This window comes from Anomaloglossus baeobatrachus, chromosome 1, assembly GCF_048569485.1.
Source record: "Anomaloglossus baeobatrachus isolate aAnoBae1 chromosome 1, aAnoBae1.hap1, whole genome shotgun sequence".
NCBI classification, from domain to species: domain Eukaryota; kingdom Metazoa; phylum Chordata; class Amphibia; order Anura; family Aromobatidae; genus Anomaloglossus; species Anomaloglossus baeobatrachus.
The window spans coordinates 356,129,208-356,147,444 of record NC_134353.1 but is presented as its reverse complement, the minus strand read 5'-3'; the positions used below and the strand labels follow the sequence as shown (position 1 = coordinate 356,147,444).

General features: G+C 43.0%; 1 protein-coding gene across 1 annotated transcript in view; it reads right to left on the bottom strand.

Annotated features, from left to right (window-relative positions):
* IL12RB1 (interleukin 12 receptor subunit beta 1) overlaps window positions 1-18,237 on the bottom strand; it is a 159,687-nt gene that overhangs the window by 75,722 nt on the left and 65,728 nt on the right. Inside the window, exons 4-6 of the mRNA XM_075352434.1 lie at window positions 17,094-17,239; window positions 12,722-12,794; window positions 7,210-7,320 (exon numbers count right to left, since the gene is read on the bottom strand). Of these exons, the coding sequence (XP_075208549.1) occupies window positions 7,210-7,320; window positions 12,722-12,794; window positions 17,094-17,239 (330 nt within the window). The remainder of the gene's footprint in view (window positions 1-7,209; window positions 7,321-12,721; window positions 12,795-17,093; window positions 17,240-18,237) is intronic.

Genomic DNA, 18,237 nt, shown 5'->3' with positions numbered 1-18,237 from the left:
CCCTCTTGCTCTCTTTCCCCCCTCGCTCTCTTTCCCCCCCTCGCTCTCTTTCCCCCCCTCGCTCTCTTTCCCCCCCTCGCTCTCTTTCCCCCCCTCGCTCTCTTTCCCCCCCTCGCTCACTTTCCCCCCCCCGCTCTCTTTGCCCCCCCTCGCTCCTTTCCCCCCCTCGCTCTCTTTCCCTCCCCTCGCTCTCTTCTCCCCCCTAGCTCTCTTCTCCCCCTCACTCTCTTCTCCCCCTCTCGCTCTCTCCTCCCCCCCTCGCTCTCTCCTCCTCCCCCCTCACTCTCTCCTCCCCCTCGCTCTCTCCTCCCCCCCTCGCTCTCTTCTCCCCCCCTCGCTCTCTTCTCTCCCTCTTGCTCTCTTCTCCCCCCCTCGCTCTCTTCACCCCCCTCTCTCTTTTCCCCCCTCTCTCCTCCCCCCTCTTACTTCTCCCCCCCGCTCTCTTTTCCTGCTCTTTTCCCACTCTCTTCTCCCCCCCTCGCTCTCTTCTCCCCCCCCTCACGCTCTCCTCCCCCCTCGCGCTCTCCTCCCCCCTCTCTCTCTTCTCCCCCCCTCGCTCTCTTCTCCCCCCTCGCTCTCTTCTCCCCCCCCTCGCTCTCTTCCCCCCCTCGCTCTCTTCTCCCCCCTCGCTCTCTTCTCCCCGCTCGCTCTCTGCTCCCCCCCTCGCTCTCCCCCCCTCGCTCTTCCCCCTTGCTCTTTCCTTCCCCTCGCTCTTTCCCCCCTTGCTCTCTTTTCCTCCCCCCCTCACTCTCTTTTCCTCCCCCCTCGCTTCTTTTCCTCCCCCTCGCTCTCTTTTTCTCCCCCCTCGCTCTCTTTTTCTCCCCCCTCACTCTCTTTTCCTCCCCCCCTTGCTCTCTTTTCCTCCCCCCCTCGCTCTCTTTTCCTCCCCCCTCGCTCTCTTTTCCTCCCCCCCTCGCTCTCTTTTCCTCCCCCCTCGCTCTTTTCCTCCCCCCTCGCTCTCTTTTCCTCCCCCTCGCTCTCTTTTCCTCCCCCTCGCTCTCTTTTCCTCACCCCTCTTTCTCTTTTCCTCCCCCCCGCTCTCTTTTCCTCCCCCTGCTCTCTTTTCCTTCCCCCCTCGCTCTCTTTTCCTTCCCCCACTCGCTCTCTTTTCCTTCCCCCCCTCGCTCTCTTTTCCTCCCCCCCCTCGCTCTTTTTTCCTTCTCCCCCTTGCTCTCTTTTCCTTCCCCCCTCGCTCTCTTTTCCTCCCCCCCGCTCGCTCTCTTTTTTTTTTCCTCCCCCCCACTCGCTCTCTTTTCCTCCCCCCCCGCTCGCTCTCTTTTCCTCCCCCCCCTCGCTCTCTTTTCCTCCCCCCCACTTGCTCTCTTTTCCTCCCCCCCTCATTCTCTCTCTTTTCCCTCGCTCTCTCCTGGCATGGTCAGTACAGAAATCTCTCCATCGTGGAGGGGTGAGAGGGAGTAATAAACATGGAGTCCCTACTGTGTCTGTGTATTTATTTCTAATAAAGTATTTTTCTCTGTGTGATGTCTTTTTTTTTTAAACCCTTTGTTGGAGATTCTTAATAGCCAGGTCAAACTTGGCCTGACATTAAGAATCTCGGCTTTATACCAGCTGGTAAAACATAGCTGGTATTAACCCCTTATTACCCAGCATGCCACCTGCCACCAGGGCCACTGGAAGAGTTAGATACAGCGCCTGAAGATGGCGCTTCTATGAAAGCGCCATTTTTTTTGGGCAGCTGTGGACTGCAATTCGCAGTGGGGGGGCCCAGAAAGTTTGGGCACCCTGCACTGCGGATTCCAATCCCCAGCTGCCTAGTTGTACCTGGCTGGACTGAAAAATTCGGCGAAGCCCACATCATTTTTTTTTTTTTTTTTAATTATTTCATGAAATTCATGAAGAAAAAGGGCTTCTCTATCTTTTTGGTTCCCAGCCGGGTACAACTAGGCAGCTGGGGGTTGGGGGCAGCCTGTAGCTGCCTGCTGTACCTGGCTAGCATACAAAAAGATGGTGACGCCCACGTCATTTTCTTAAAAAACTTTTCAGGGAAATACCTTTATAAAAAAAAATGCTTCCCTGGATTTCTATTGCCAGTGAAAGTAACACCAAGCAGCGGGGGCTAGCAGCCAGTAGCTGCTTTGGTTACCCTTAGCAATAGAAAATGCAGCGGGAGCCCACAAACAATGTGATTGTTTGTGTTTTTTTTATTTTTAATGAATTTTTTAAAAAAAAAATCGGCATGGGCTTCGCCCATCGAGCACCAGAGCATTTTACTGCTCATTCATCCCAAGTAATCAGATGACTCCAGTGTCGGCCGATTACTTGTTCTGTGTCCCCCTGCATCCATCGCAGCGTGTACGGGCTGTGAGGTCACCTGAGTTCAGTCCAGCACTGGAGTCAGCTGATCTGAACTCAGCTGAACTCCAGCCTGCACACGCTGTGATGGATGCAGGGGGACACAGAACAAGTAAGGTCTAAGCCACACGGCGAAAAAAACAGTGTGAGTGGAGTGCGATAAAACATCGCATTCCACTCGGACCAATATTAGCCTGTGTGTTAGCGCACATGAGTGATTATTTTCTCAACCCTAATTGGACCGAGAAAACAATAGCAGCATGCTGCGACTGTAATGCAAGACTCTCTCTTTTACCCATTCAAGTGTATGGGGTGAGAGAAAAATCGCACTGCACTTGCGGTAAATTGGTGGACTACGGAGGAGAGAGGGAGAGAAATCCCTCCCACCCCTCGGTGCTGGCCCACCCCTCGAGTGCTGGACCGCCCCTCGCAGCTGAGGTCTGCTCGCACAGTCGGACCTCAGTCACAGGGACACACGCATGACACTCAGCTCTGCTGTACTGAGCATGAGCCGAGTGTAATGCGAGGGGATCGCAGTAATCCCCGTGTGGCCCCAGCCTAGAGAGATGAATGAATGAATGAATGAATAGAGGGCTGGATAGATAGATAGATAGATGAGAAAGACATATATAATGTCCCACCCCCATGCATATTCTAAGCTGGCACCCTTTTGTGACTTTCATGTGGCATTAAGGTGCTTAGTCTTGTATTTAGCCAAAAATAAATAATTAAAAAAATGACATGCGGTCCCCCTATCTTTTGTAGCCAGCTAGGGTAAAGCAAACTGCTGCAGCCTGCAAACCACAGCTGGCAGCTTCACCTTGGCTGGTAATCCAAAACAGAGGGCACCCCACGCTGTTATTTTAAATTAAATAAATAATTTAAAACAAAAAACACGGGGTCCTCCGAAATTAGATCACCAGCCAAGGTAAAGCGGACAGCTGTAGTCTGGTATTCTCAGACTAGGGAGGTTCACCATTATTGGACACTCCCCAGCCTAAAAATAGCAGGCTGCAGCTGCCCCAGAAGTAGCGCATCCATTAGATGCACCAGTCCTGGTGCTTTTCCCCTTGCGGTGGCAAACGGGGTAATATATGGGGTTACTACCAGATGTGTAATGTCACCTGGCATCAAGCCCTGGAGTTAGTAATGTCAGGCGTGTATCAGATACCCGACATCACCAACCCAGGCAGTAATAAAAAATAAAAATAGACAACAAACACATTTTTATTTGAAAAAACACTCCCCAACACATTCCCTCTTTCACCAATTTATTAGAAAGAAAAACAAATCCAGGTCTGGTGTAATACAAGGGGGTCCCACGACGATCCATACCATAGTCAATGTTCCAGTCAATGAAGAACAGAATGTTCCCTATTTGCTGGGAGAGCCGTGCAGTGACCTGAGCTAACATCAATAGGCCAGCCCAGGTCACTGCAGGGCATGACGAGTGCTGCTATCAGGAGGTTAGCGAAGCATATTACCTGCGATGATCTCTGAACTCCTGACAGCAGCGCTGTCACCGAGTTCAATGACCACCGCCTTCACAAACCAAGTATCGCGAGCGGCCCATGACGTCACCACTAGTCACAGTCTCGGGTCGACAGCAAGAGGTGATGTGACAAGCGGCGGGCATAGAAGGCAGTGACGACCGCTGACGTCAGGAGGGCAGGACTTCATCACCGTAGGTAATGAACTTACTAACCTCCTGACGGTAGCGCTTGTCATCCCCGTGGCTGCTGACACTGCAGTGCGGGCCGCAGCTGACACTGCTGAGCGGGCAGCCGCGGGGCTGGGGCGGGACACTGACTGCACGGGCACCCAACGGAAGTCACACAGAAGTGTTTCCGCGTTGCTTCCGGGAATTTTGTGGACCCATTGACTTGTATTGAGTCACGGTTCGTTATTACGGAACAGAATAGGACATGTTCCATAATAACGGAGTGGACATACGGCATCCGATGGTTTTTTTGTAGGATCGGATGCACATGGAAGTGCTACCATGTGCCATCTGATCCTACACAAAAGACATTGAAAAGATGGTCCTGTCTGTGGGTCCGCAAAAAAACAGGAACTGACCAGGACAAACGGAACGGTCATGTGAATGAGCCCACCTGCAGCCATTGCAGCATGTGTGAGCTGTGAGATCAGGAGTCAGCTGACTCCAGCGCCGGCCGATAAATTCTGTGTCCCGCTGCAGAAGGATCCAGTAAAATAACGGTTGCATGCGCTGCACATTTAATCCACAGGATCCGGTCATATGCGGTTTGCGGATGATACGGACGACACACAGACTAGGCAAGAGGGAAAAAAAGCAATCTCATGACCCCTTCACTTTTTTTTCCCCAATTATTTTTTTCACATGTTGCGCCGGCTAATAATCATAATTTCTGTACACACACACTCACACTCACACACTCACACACTCACACACACACTCACACACACACACACACACACACACACACACACTCACTCACACTCTCACACTGACACACACACACACTTTCCTCCCCTGGCTGTGCAGAGCTGGCAGCTTCGGATGTCTCTGTGTGATTGCTCTCAGTGCATCCACACAGGGAAGAGGCAGGGAGGAGGCTTTGGGTGGAGAGGAGAGTGGGGGTGTTAGACACAGTGGGTGTGTTAGATAAGCTAGACACCGCCCCAGAGCCACAAAGAATTCTGGGACTTGTAGGAACTGAACACAGGAAGTCAGAGGAGAGATTAACCCCATCAGAGCTGGAGCCAGCAATGAGCATGTGCTGCTAGTGCACAATAAAAGGTAATTTTGCTGAAAAAACATAATAGATGTGTTGAGGGGCACATATTAGCAAGATTTATCAGAAAAAAAAATAATCAGTTTTGGTAACTGGACAACTTCTTTAAGTTCGAGTCTTGTGATAAAGAAAATAATCAAAACCGCAATGATAATCCAGAATTTGTCAATATGTTGTATTACTTGTTATAGACCCAGGCGAAGAGATGGGGTAGTGGGGTCAGTGACTGACACTGCTCACATGTGTGCCTGTGTCCTGGCCATCAGTATGCTGGATGCCTGCGGTCGGAGGAAGGTACCGGGCAGCTGCAAGCATTCAGCAATGTCAGATTTTCTTAAAACTGTGCTTTCCTTGGAGAAGCAAGAGGAGGTGCCCTTGTCTGGTCCCTAACCTGCTTACAGTTTCTGTCAGCCCTGCACTAGATCACTCTCTCATTTTCATAAGAGTAAGTAATAATAATATATGTAATATTTTTTTTACTTATTTAGTGGATTAATTCCACAGCACTTTACATATATCAGAAACAATGCCCCCATTGGGGATCACAATCTAAGGTGTTCTAGGCCGCTTGGGGTGAATTCAGATGTATCAGTGCTGGAATCGTCGTGGGACTTCGTGTGGATTACGTCAGACGTGGGTGTTTTGGGGGTTAATAAAGTGGTGAAAAAGGGTATTTTTTTGTATTATATTTCAAATAAAGAATTTTTTCAGTGTTTGTGTTTACTGTATTTTTTTCACTTACAGATTAGTGATGGGGGGGTCTCATAGACACCTACTCATCACTAATCTCAGGTTTAGTGGCAGCTGTGAGCTGCGATTAACCCCTTATTACGAAGATTGCCACTGCCCCAGGTTAATCAGAAAGAAAGAGCCAGGTAAAGTTCTGGGACTATCAGACCTAATGGATGCCACAATCCTGGGCGGCTGCAGACTGCTATTTTTAGGCTGGGGGGCTCCCAATAAGCATGGGTGTCCCCAGCCTGAGAATACAGCCCCCAGCTGTCTGGCTTTATTTTGGCTGAGTATCAAAACTGGGGGGAGTGAAAGCCGTTTTTAAAATCATTTATTTAAATAATTAAAAAAAAAAGCTGCATGCGTTTTTTCCTATTTTGATACACAGCCAAGATAAGCGCACAGCTGAGAACTGTAGCCTGTAGCTAAACACTTTATCTGTGCTGGATATGATAATTTGGGGAGGCCCTATACCAATTTTTTTTTTAATTTATTTATTTATTTTACAGTATGATAGACCCACAGACCGGGTCTGTGATTGGAAGCGTCAGACATTCTGTCACTTTGCGTGGGGGCGCATTTGACTGCAACCAATCACAGACACTGGTGGGCAGGGAAAGCATTGCACATTCATGAAGGTAATGAGGATCTGGGAAGTCAATGAGCGGCTGCAGGAGCAGTGTGACAGCCGCGCTGATGACTCGGTAAGTATGAAGCGCTTCCTCCTACCCCTTTGCGCCAGATTCTGGTCGCCGTAGATTATATGGGGACCGGCATCCTGCCACATACCAAGGATCAATCCCCCACTGATCTGCGGGGGATTGATTTGTGAGCCCTTCCATCACTAGTGAGAAACGCAGGGACAAAACGTAAAAAGAAAGAACATGCTGCAGTTTGTCAGAAGTTTGTGGAATAAACTGCAAACAAAAAACTACAACCTGCCCACAGCAAAACTGAATTCTCATAGACTTTGCTGCAAAGTCAAAAGTGAGAACTTTCTGACAACAAAACTGCACAAAAAAACGCAGTATGTGCATAAAGCCTTATGGTATTTGCAGACTACTGCACTTGTCTTATTCACAACTACTATTGTACAACACACACTGTCTGTAGTATTTCTCCAATATTTTATTATTTTCTTCCTATCGATATTCCTAAGCTGTCAGCGGAGACGTCCTCTTATTAGCTACATTCACCCTAACATGGCTGTCTAATTCCCTGCCTCGGCTTTTATATAGGATATGATAGTCCCTCCTAATGGACTGTGTTATACTATGTGATCTGGTAGCAAATTACTCGAATTTGCTGGGCCCAGTGAATTCCAGAAAATTCAATACAAATTCAATTTGCATCAAATTGATTTGTTCATTTCTAGTATCAAGCTTACCTGCAGGTACAAAGATTGAGTCACTCCATTCACTCCATACACCTTCTTCATATTTCTGTCTGATTTGGATGTCGTGACCTTGCTGACCGTCAAGAACATATGAACAATATTCTAAAGGGAAATAATTTTTCCTCGGTTAATTTTTGGTTGCGTTTTAAAATATAATTTAACACTTGACACATGAGTGAGCTTGCCCCATACTCGGCAGGTAATGGCTGTATATTACAGCCAGGACCTTCCTCTAATAATTGCAGGTGTATTGATCTCCGGCCGCTATTGTTAACCTGTTAAATTCCCCTGTCAAACTCTGACAACGGCATTTAACATTCGCCAGCATGTCATTCTAAGCTCCCATCGGCAAGCCCGTGATGTGACTGTGGGTCTCCGATGGGGTGCTATAACAGCAGGGGGTCTGCTGAAAACCTCCATGCTTGTCATTACAACTCTCCTTTGAAACCCAGCTTGTGGCCAGGCTATATGGGACACTGATTTTCACTATATACAGCAAGTTATGGCATTGCTGTATATAGCACAAGTGATCAGATGATTGCAGCTTCATGTCCCCTAAGGGGACTATTAGGAACAGTGAAAATAAAAAAAAATGTTTTAAAACATATGAAAAAAAATTACTTAAAAGCTCAAATCACCACCTTTTCCCCCGTTAAAAATAAATCTAATGAAAAATTGAAAAATACATGTTTTCTCTGCGCTCAGTAATTTAAATCTATCAACATTTTAAAAAAAAAAAATTATATCAAAAGGTATACCTTGTCCAAAAAAAATTCAAGAACACCAAAATTAAGTAATTTTGTTTGCTGCAATAACACAAAAAATGCAGCAACTAGCTATTAAAACATCATATCTATCCCATAATATTATTAATAAAAATGACACCTCACCCCACAAAAAAAACGATCACACAGCTCCATTAACTAAAAAATGAACAAAAACTTTACTGCTTATTTGTTGGAAAATGGTGACCCCCCCAGTTTTTTTTAAATAATTTCTGATTTTTTTCACCACTAAAGTAATAAAAAAACCTGGACGTGCTCTGTATTGCCATAATCGGACTGATGAGTGGAATCATAATCCAAGATCATCTTTGCCACAAAAAGTGCAAAAAATAGTTCCCAAAAATCCTGTCAGAATTGCGTATTTTTCACAATTTCTCCCCTTTAGGAATTTTTCCGCATTTTTCAGTACGTTATGTGGTAAAATGAATGGTGTCATTAAAAAGTACAACTTATCCCACAAAAAAACAAGTCCTTATATGGCTATGTGGACAGAAAAATAAAAAAAGTTATAGCTCTGGGAAGAAGGGGAGGAAACTTATAAAGAAAGGTACACCATACCAACAGTGAAACATAAAAGAGGATGCATAATGCTATGGCACTACTTTCCTGACTCTTTGACTTGAGGACTGTGTTATAGGAACAATGAAATCAGAGGATTTAGAGCATTTTTGAGTAAAATGTGATCCGGAGTGTGAAAAAAACTAGCAGCATAACGACCCAAATTAGACATGCAAATGTATAAACAAATGGCTAGCTGGTCAGGTCCCCTAAAATCTGAAATTTGGGGGAAAGTCATGACAAAATTGTATTTGTTACAAATGAATTTGCTCATCTCTAGTCCTCATCTCAATGCAATTGCAAAACTTTTTGGAAAGAGTTGAAATTTGTTACTGGAAAAATAAAATCTGCAAACATGGGATTGAGAAAATTATAGTGGAAGAGTAGAAGAAGCTAGCAGATGACAAGTGCAAGAAGCTCACAGATGGTACACTAAACATTTAGAGATTGTCATTGTTGCCACAGAATGTGCAAACAAGCAAAAGTGAAGAGTGTGGTTAAAAAAGTTGTACATTTGTAGGATATTGATGAACTGTCCTCAGGAGAGGTCATACATTTTAGAACTGTGGGGGTTCATCACCCAGCAATCCCATCAAACAGTTACTAGCAGCTCCAGCAGAGATTGGATGTGAACAATGAAAGGAGCTTGATTACGCAGTTTAGTTCCGAATGCAGTGGCCACTACTGAGTACAGCAGAACAGCTCCTATTCTTTAAAATAGCCACTGGAGCAAATAGTTGCTGACCGGTAAGGTGGATGGGGGAGGGGTGGAGTGTTTGACTCCCATTGATCTAATAATGTTGACCTAGCCTGAGGATAGATCATCAATATCTTTTGATCGGACAAATCTTTTAGTCTTATCGATGTCCTATGCTATGTTATGTTATTTCTCTTTAAAATTAGTACATGTATGGGAGAGATGGACAGGGCATTCTGAATTACTATGTGGAATTCTTTTGTTCCAGGAGAACTGCAGTACAAAAGAAAGGCCACCATTATATACAGTACAGAACTTGTAGACTGTGAACCTCTAACAGCTGCAACTTCAGTCGTCAGCTGAGTGGTTGGGTTGCTGGGTATCAGAAACCTAAAACTCAGACGTTTCCTCAGGATAGGTTATCAATATGTTTGTTAAATATTTTAAAACGTTTCCTGAACTAAGTAACTTAAGGGCAACTACTTTTTCAAACAGGGTAAAATGGTGATGATGGATCTGTAACAGATATAAACATTTTAAAAACTGGATTAAAGGGGTTGTTCACTTCTCGGACAACCCTTCGTCAATCCCTATGTTTCTCCCCAGTAAAATAATACCTATACTCACCTTCAATGCTGGGGCCATTGCAGTGGTGTTGGCACTGGCTCTTCCAGGAATTGCATGACAATGTTATGTCACGCGATTTCTGCTACCAATCATCGGTGGTTTTACTCTGCCCTATTTTGGACAAATAGGACATCAGGATAAAGTCAGAGCTTCGGCTCCTCTCGCTTCCTCCAGAAGTGAATTACTTTTGAAGGTGGAAATAATAAAGTGACTGATGATTGGCCATAGGGATCACATGACATAAAGTTATCCAATCCTTGGGAAAGCAACTGTCAACAGTGTTGTAACAGCTCCAGCACTGAAGGATGAGTATAGGTGTTATAATTTTACTGGGGGGGAACACAGGGAATGAGAAAGGGTTAACTGAATAGTGAACAAGCCCGTTAATAATACAATCTTGATTATATCAGTTAAACTATGATCTCCTTACTCACATTTAGTTGTAGAAGGATTAAAGGAATCCTCCTCTACTGGACAACACTGGCTTTTAGTCAGTGGAGGACCTTAATTAAGATAAAAACAGTGTATACACAACTACTTCAACAGTGCCATTCCTGCTCTGCTTTGTCATGCTGACAACTTTATGAAAGGGCATGAGAGACTGACTGCATTCATGGGGGACTGAGAGTAAAGAAAACATCATTTTTCCATAGTCAAAGAGGAGAAGATGAGATTTTCACATTATCTATATAGAAGTTTATGTCCGTAAAATTCTATGCAGACAGTAGGTGAGCAGAAGAAAGGAGAAGGAGGAGGAGAGTGACAAAGACAGACACAGAAATGATGCTGAAAATTTACCTGACACATTAGGAAGTTTATTATGGTCAAACTGAGGGCAGCAGTTGGACTCTGGGAAAGTATTACTTTATAGCAGCATAACCGGAAACCAGACTAGTCTAGCCCCTCCCCCTAACGACTCTTCATAGCGCCTTTTCAGATGATGAACCGGTCACTCCCTATGTACATACATGAGATCTTTAAAGTATATTTAAAGATCATTAAAGTATATTTTTCCTGAAACACTGTAGCGTTTCAGAGAATGATAAAGATGGCCGTATTAAGTTATATCCTGTGGTTTGGGTAGCATCAATACAGGTTCCTCTCAAGTCTCGATTTTCAAACATTAAGCATAAAAGAGACATTTTTAATTTATACACACACACACACATACACACACACATACATACACACACACACACACACACACACACACACACAAACATTACAGTTCAAACGTTTGGGGTCACCCAGACAATTTTGTTTTTTCCGTGGAAAATCATACTTTTATTTATCAAATAAGTTGCATAATGGATTGGAAATATAGTCCAGACATTGACTAGGTTAGAAATAATGATTTTTACTTGAAATAATAATTTTCTCCTTCAAACTTTGCTTTCGTCACAGAATGCTTCTTTGCAGCAATTCCAGCTTTGCAGACCTTTGGCATTCTAGCTGTTAATTTGCTGAGGTAATCTGGAGATATTTCCCCCCCATGCTTCCAGAAGCCCCTCCCACAAGCTGGATTGGCTTGATGGCCACTTTTTGCGTACCATACGGTCAAGCTGCTCCCACAACAGCTCAATAGGGTTGAGATCTGGCGACTGGGCTGGCCACTCCATTACAAATTGAATACCAGCTGCCGGCTTCTTCGCTAAATAGTTCATGCATAATTTGGAGGTGTACTTTGGGTCATTGTCCTGTTGTAGGATGAACTTGGCTCCAATCAAACGCTGTCCACACGGTATGGCATGGCGTTGCAAAATGGAGTAATAGCCTTCCTTAGTCAAAATCCTTTTTACCTTGTACAAATCTCCCACTCTCACCAGCACCAAAGAAACCCCAGACCATCACATTACCTCCACCATGCTTGACAGATGGCGTCAGGCACTCTTCCAGCATCTTTTCAGTTGTTCTGTGTCTCACAAATGTTCTGTGTGATCCAAAAACCTCAAACTTCGATTCGTCTGTCCATAACACTTTTTTCCAATGTTCCTCTGTCCAATGTCTGTGTTCTTTTGCCCATATTAATCTTTTCCTTTTATTAGCCAGTCTCAGATATGACTTTTTCTTTGCCACTCTGCCCTGAAGGCCAGCATCCTGGAATCACCTCTTCACTATAGATGTTGACACTGGCATTTTGTGGGTACTATTTGATGAAGCTGCTAGTTGAGGACCTGTGAGGTGTCGATTTCTCAAACTAGAGACTCTAATGTACTTGCCTTGTTGCTCAGTTGTGCAGCGGGGCCTCCCACTTCTCTTTCTATTCTAGTTAGAGCCTGTTTGTGCTGTCCTTTGAAGGTAGTAGTACAGACCGTTGTAGGAAATCTTCAGTTTCATGGCAATTTCTCGCATGGAATATCCTTCATTTCTAAGAACAAGAATAGACTGCTGAGTTTCACATGAAGTTCTCTTTTTCTGGCCATTTTGAGAGTTTAATGGAACCAACAAATGTAATGCTCCAGATTCTTAACTAGCTCAAAGGAAGGTCAGTTTTATAGCTTCTCTAATCAGCAAAACATTTTCCAGCTGTGCTAACATACTTGCACAAGGGCTTTCTAAACATCTATTAGCCTTCTAACACAGTTAGCAAACACAATGTACCATTAGAATACTGGAGGGGTGGTTGTTGGAAATGGGCCTCTATACACATATGTACAGTAGATATTGCATTAAAAAACAGACATGTTAAGCTATAATAGTCATTTACCACAATAACAACGTGTATTTCTGTTTAATTTAATGTTAGCTTCATTGAAAAAAAAAAAAACACACACACACACACACACACACCCACACACACCCACACACACACATGCAGAGTTGCAAATGTCTGTACCTTTGCAATTGGGTATGCCATCTCTACCTGGATAGCAAGTTCTTGGAGTACTGCTTGTGCAGGGTAGGGAATCCTAGAAAAGAAATTTGTTTTGATACTTGCAATGACAGTGAACGAATACAAGTTAAAGTAACATACGTGTATGTTCCCTATATTTTCCTATCTAGCACCAACATATTCCAGAGTGCTGCAGAGACATTATAATCACTGACTATCCCAAGTGACTTGGAACTCTTATATAAGTATTTTATTCAGAGCACAACATAGAACACACATCAGAAGGGGAACATTAGATATTTTTCAATTTCAGCTGAAAAAATATCTCATTTAAAAATTGATGATGGCAACAAATTTCAAAAAAGTTGGGCCAAGGCCATGTCTACAATTGTGTAGCATCCCCTCTTCTTTTTACCACAGTCTGTAAACGTCTGGGAAGTGAGGAGAGAAATTACTAGAGTTTTGGGAGAATAATGTTGTCCCATTCTTGTCTGATATAGGATTCTAGCTGATGAACACTGCTGGGTCTTCTTTGATGGATTTTTTGTTTTAAAATCCGGCAAATATTTTCTATTGATGAATGATCTGGACTGCAGATGTCTAGTTCCTCACCCAAACTCTCCTTCTGTAAAGCCATGCTTTTGTGATGGATGCAGTATATGGTTTAGCATTTTCTTGCCAAAATATGCAGAGCCTTCCTTGACATAGATATTGTCTGGGTGGGAGCACATGTTGTTCTAAAACCTCTATACGTATAATGCTCAGTAATGATAAAGCCTTTCACGATGTGTAAGGTGTCCATGCCATATCCGATAATTGAACTCAATACCATCAGAGATGCAGACTTTTGTACGGTGCTCTGATAACAAGCTGGATGGTCCTTATCCTCTTGAGTTCTCAGAACATACCGTCCATGGATTCCATAAAGAATTTAAAATTTTGATTAATCTGAACACGGAACAGTTTTCCATTTAACATCAATCCATTTTAGACGACCTTTGCTTGGCACAGAGAAGACAGCAGCATTTCTGAAATGTATTGATACATTGTTTCTTCTTTGCATGATGCAGTTTTAACTTGCCTTTGTGGATTGCATAGTGAACTTTGTTCACTGATAGTGATTTCTGGAGGTAATACTAAACTGAGTTATTTACATAACTGAATAATGTTTGTTTTTAATTACATTGTTGCCTGAGGGCTTATAAAACACAGAGGGGTGAACCTCTGACCATCTTTACTTATAAGAGACTCTGCCTCTCTAATATGCTCTTGTTAAAGTCATATCTCTTAGTTGAAAATTAACCCTCCAGCTGTTTTTCATTAGTATCGCTTACTTTTCCAGCCTTTTGTTAGCCCTGTCTTAACATGTTTGAGATGTATTGCTGCCATCAATTTCTAAATGAGTTAATTTTTTCAAATGTACTGGAAAAATCTCTAACAATCAAACTTTTGATATAAGTTTTATTGTGCATAAAATATGTCTCTATGTCTATATGTCCATATGTCTATAAGAGATTTCCAAATCATTGTATTCTTGTTTGCCTTACATTTTACACAGTATTTCAGCTTTTTTGCAATTGGCATCTGCAATAAAGCTATATTTTATGGTTCTTATAAGGCTTCTCTAATATGTATTGTAATATGCATAAATCTGTCAATACACTTATCAGCTGTTTCTAATGACAACCATATATTCAGTACTCCATTATAATGTATGACGGAACTGAAGATCTGCTCAAAATAAATAATTTAATTTAGTTATAAATTTGGTTAAATATTTGTGTATATTTTCCTATTTATGAACTGTAAAATTTTATTTGAATGCAGACAAACCATTAACATATTTGATTTACCTTAGGAATTAAAGGGAATCTGTCAATTGTATCAACCCCCCCCCCCCCCCAAGGCGTCAATATGGACAACTAGGTCATAGGAATAAAATGATGCCTTAATAGCTGCGATATAATGTTTTGTTCCGGAGAAATCCAAGTTTTTCTTAAAATATAAATGAGTTAAGATCCATGGGCCAGATACAGCTCTCCCCGAGAATCTGCCTCCAGAGTTTATTTTTAAAGGAAAGGCGTTGTTACCAGTGTAAGACATGTAATGACTGATAGTCTGTTCTCCTGATATACACGTCTCACGCTACATGTACTTTAACCTCTTCATGACATATGACATACTGGGTACGTCATGGATCATGTCAGGTTAATCTCTACAAGCTGCCGCAGGCAGCCGACAGCGAATTCTGCACATGTCAGCTATCAGGCATGAGTGGATTCGCTAGTCACTCATGCCTGTTAACCTATTACAGCGCGCTGTGAAAATGTCACAGCGCGCTGTATATGCCGGCCACGGTAAACATTCACTTATTCGGCGCCATCAGAAGTCATGTGATGTGATCACGTGGATCTGATGGTTGTCATGGTAGCACAGGGTCATGTGATGACTCCTGTAGCTAGCATGAGTCACTTTCTCTTTCACACGGCTGACTGCTACCAGTGACAAGAGGTAAGCTTTTCTGCAGATCGAGCAATGCTGCTCTGATCTACAGGAAAGAATAAGCGATCAGACTGCTGATCCTTATAGTCCCTAGAGGGACTAGTAAAATTAAAAAAAAGTAAAAAAAAATAAAAAAATCAAATTAAAAAACCTAAAAGTTCAAATCACCACCCATTCGCCCCATTGAAAATTAAAGGGTTAAAAATAAAAAATAAAAACACACATATTTGGTATCGCTGCACTCAGAAAAGCCCAATCTATCAATATATGAAATCAATAAATCTGATTTTTAAATGTCATAGCGGCAAAAAATCCAAGCGCCAAAATTACGTTTTTTAATTTAATCACCGTATATTTTGCGCAAGATGCAATAACAGGCTATCAAAACGTAGGCATCTACACAAAAATTGAACCGTTAAGAATGCCAGCTTGAGACACAAAAAATAAGCCGTCACTGAGCCATATATCCTGAAATTGAGAACGCTACGGATCACAGAAAATGGAGCAAAAGGTGCGCCTTTTTTTGGACAAACTTGGTAATTTTTTTAAACCCCTTAGGTAAAAGTAAACCAATACAAGTTTGGTGTCTACAAACTCGTACCGACCTAAAGCCTGCTTTACACCAGGCAATCTATCGTGCGATAGATCGTCGGGGTCACGGTTTTTGTGACGCACATCCGGCATCGCTGGCGATACCGGCCTGTGTGACACCTCCTAGCGACGCAGTATCGCTCACAAATCGTGAGTCGGGTACTGCTCGTTAGGTTCCATAATATCGGTTACTTTAGTTGACCATCGTTTCCGTGGTAGCACACGTCGCTCCGTGTGACACCACGGGAACGATGATCAGCTCACCTGCCTCCCGCGGCCGCCGCCGTCTCTATGTGGAAGGATGGAGGTGGGCGGGATGTTTACGTCCCGCTCATCTCCGCCCCTCCGCTTCTATTGGCCGGCACCCGTGTGACGTCGCTGTGACGCCGAACGTCCCTCCCACTCCAGGAAGTGGACGTTCGCCGCCCACAGCGAGGTCGCACGAGAGGTAAGTATGTGTGACGGGGTTTAGTAACTTTGTGCGACACGGGCAGCGATTTGCCCGTGACGCAAAAAGGACGGGGGTGGGTACGATCGATTGTGAAATCGCACAATCGGTCGTACCGTGTAAAGCAGGCTTAAGGCATCACACCGATACATTGCTTTTACCATATAGTGAACAATGTGGATAAAATATCCCAAAAATAATCAAGCAGTTGCCCTTTTTTTGCACTTGGAATGTTTTTGACATTTTCCAGTACACTGTATGGTAAAACTAATGATTTTATTCAAAAGCAGAACTCGTCCCACAAAATATAAGCCCTCATATGGCAAGATTGATGGAAAAATAAAAATGTTACGGCTCTTGGCAGAAGGGGAGGAAAAAAAAAACAAAATGGAAAATCGCCCAGGGGTGAAGGGGTTAAAATAAGCTCTGGAGGCAAAATCTCATGCAGATCAGTGTCTGGCCCATAGCCTGGAACAGCTCATTTAGATATTAAGAAGAAAAGTCGATTTGTCTGGAATTATACGTCAAAATCACAGATTTTTACTTGCGCTTTCTATCACCTTCATGCCCATATAGATGGCTTAGGATGGTTGATTCTACTGACAGATTCCCTTTAACGTTCTAAGTTGAGTTGTTTTGTTACAGATTTTTCACTACTGGATTTGTGCACATGTACATGCGCCTCAAACAAAAATGCGAATGCCATTAAAGTCATTAGTTTTAATTCAGCTTTGTTCTCCATACAATACATGATTCCTTATTGTAGTTATATTATAAATGCATTTTATTTGAAAAATTTACTACACATTTTATTGATTAGTAAGTTAAACTTACCAAATACAAGTTATGTTCTTTATACCTTACTTCTTTTGTGGTATTTAAGCCCGCTGAAAAGAAATCAACTCTTGTCCAGGAAACTGTTACGTTATTGGCTCTTCGAGTAATAGTGATTTTCTTGTGATCGGGAGGGTCCAATTTTACTAATAGATTAAAAAATGAAATGAATAATGGTTTAAAATTGCAAAGAATTGAAAAAATATTAAAAATAATCTCCCTAAGTTATCAGTTGAGATATTCACCTGGCATCCCTGCTAAAACAAGTTTTAGTAATATATTTGATTCTAGGTGGCCACGCATAACATACTTGATAAGTAGAGATGGGCGAACCGGCAGATGTTTGGGTTTGGCGGGTCCAGCCAGCCCATCTCCGGACCAGACTTTACTTCAAACTTGAGCCCGGATGCCAAACCCCATATAAAAGTCTAAGGAACCCGAACTTAAGTGTTATAAAATGGTGTTAGTAAGGGCTAGGGAGCTGCAAAAGGAAGCAAAATGAAGATTAAAGCAGGACAATTATACTTATCAAGTTTTCGTGTGGCTGTCACACGTTTTCTGGATCCACTCATGAAAGGTCATGAATATGCACTACGCACATGGTCAAAATTGTTGGTAGCCCTCATTTAATGAAAGAAAACCCCACAATGGTCACAGAAATAACTTGAATCTAATAAAAGTAATAATAAATAAAAAATCTATGAAAATGACCAAATGAAAGTCAGTCAAGTTATTTCTGCAACCATTGTGGGTTTTTATTACTTTCATTAAACAAGTTCCAACAATTTTGACTGTGCGTATATTCCACGCCCATCCTCTGCTACAGCATCTGTGATTAGTTGTAGTCAGACTGCCGGTGTGCCAGCATTTGTGATTGGTTTCCCTCACACTAGCTGTTTGAGTCCCGAAGTGAAGTGTAAAAATAAATAAATATTTGGAAAAATTGGCGTGGGGTCCCCTGTATCTTGATATGCAGTGAAGATAAAGCAGACAGCTGGAGACTGCAGCACCCAACTGTTTGCCTTATCTTGGCTGTGTATCAAAATATGAGGGACCCCATGTGGCTTTTTTAAAAATATTTAAATAACTAATTTAAAAAATGGCATGCAATCCCCCTTAGTTTTGATGCTTAGCCAAGCTAAAA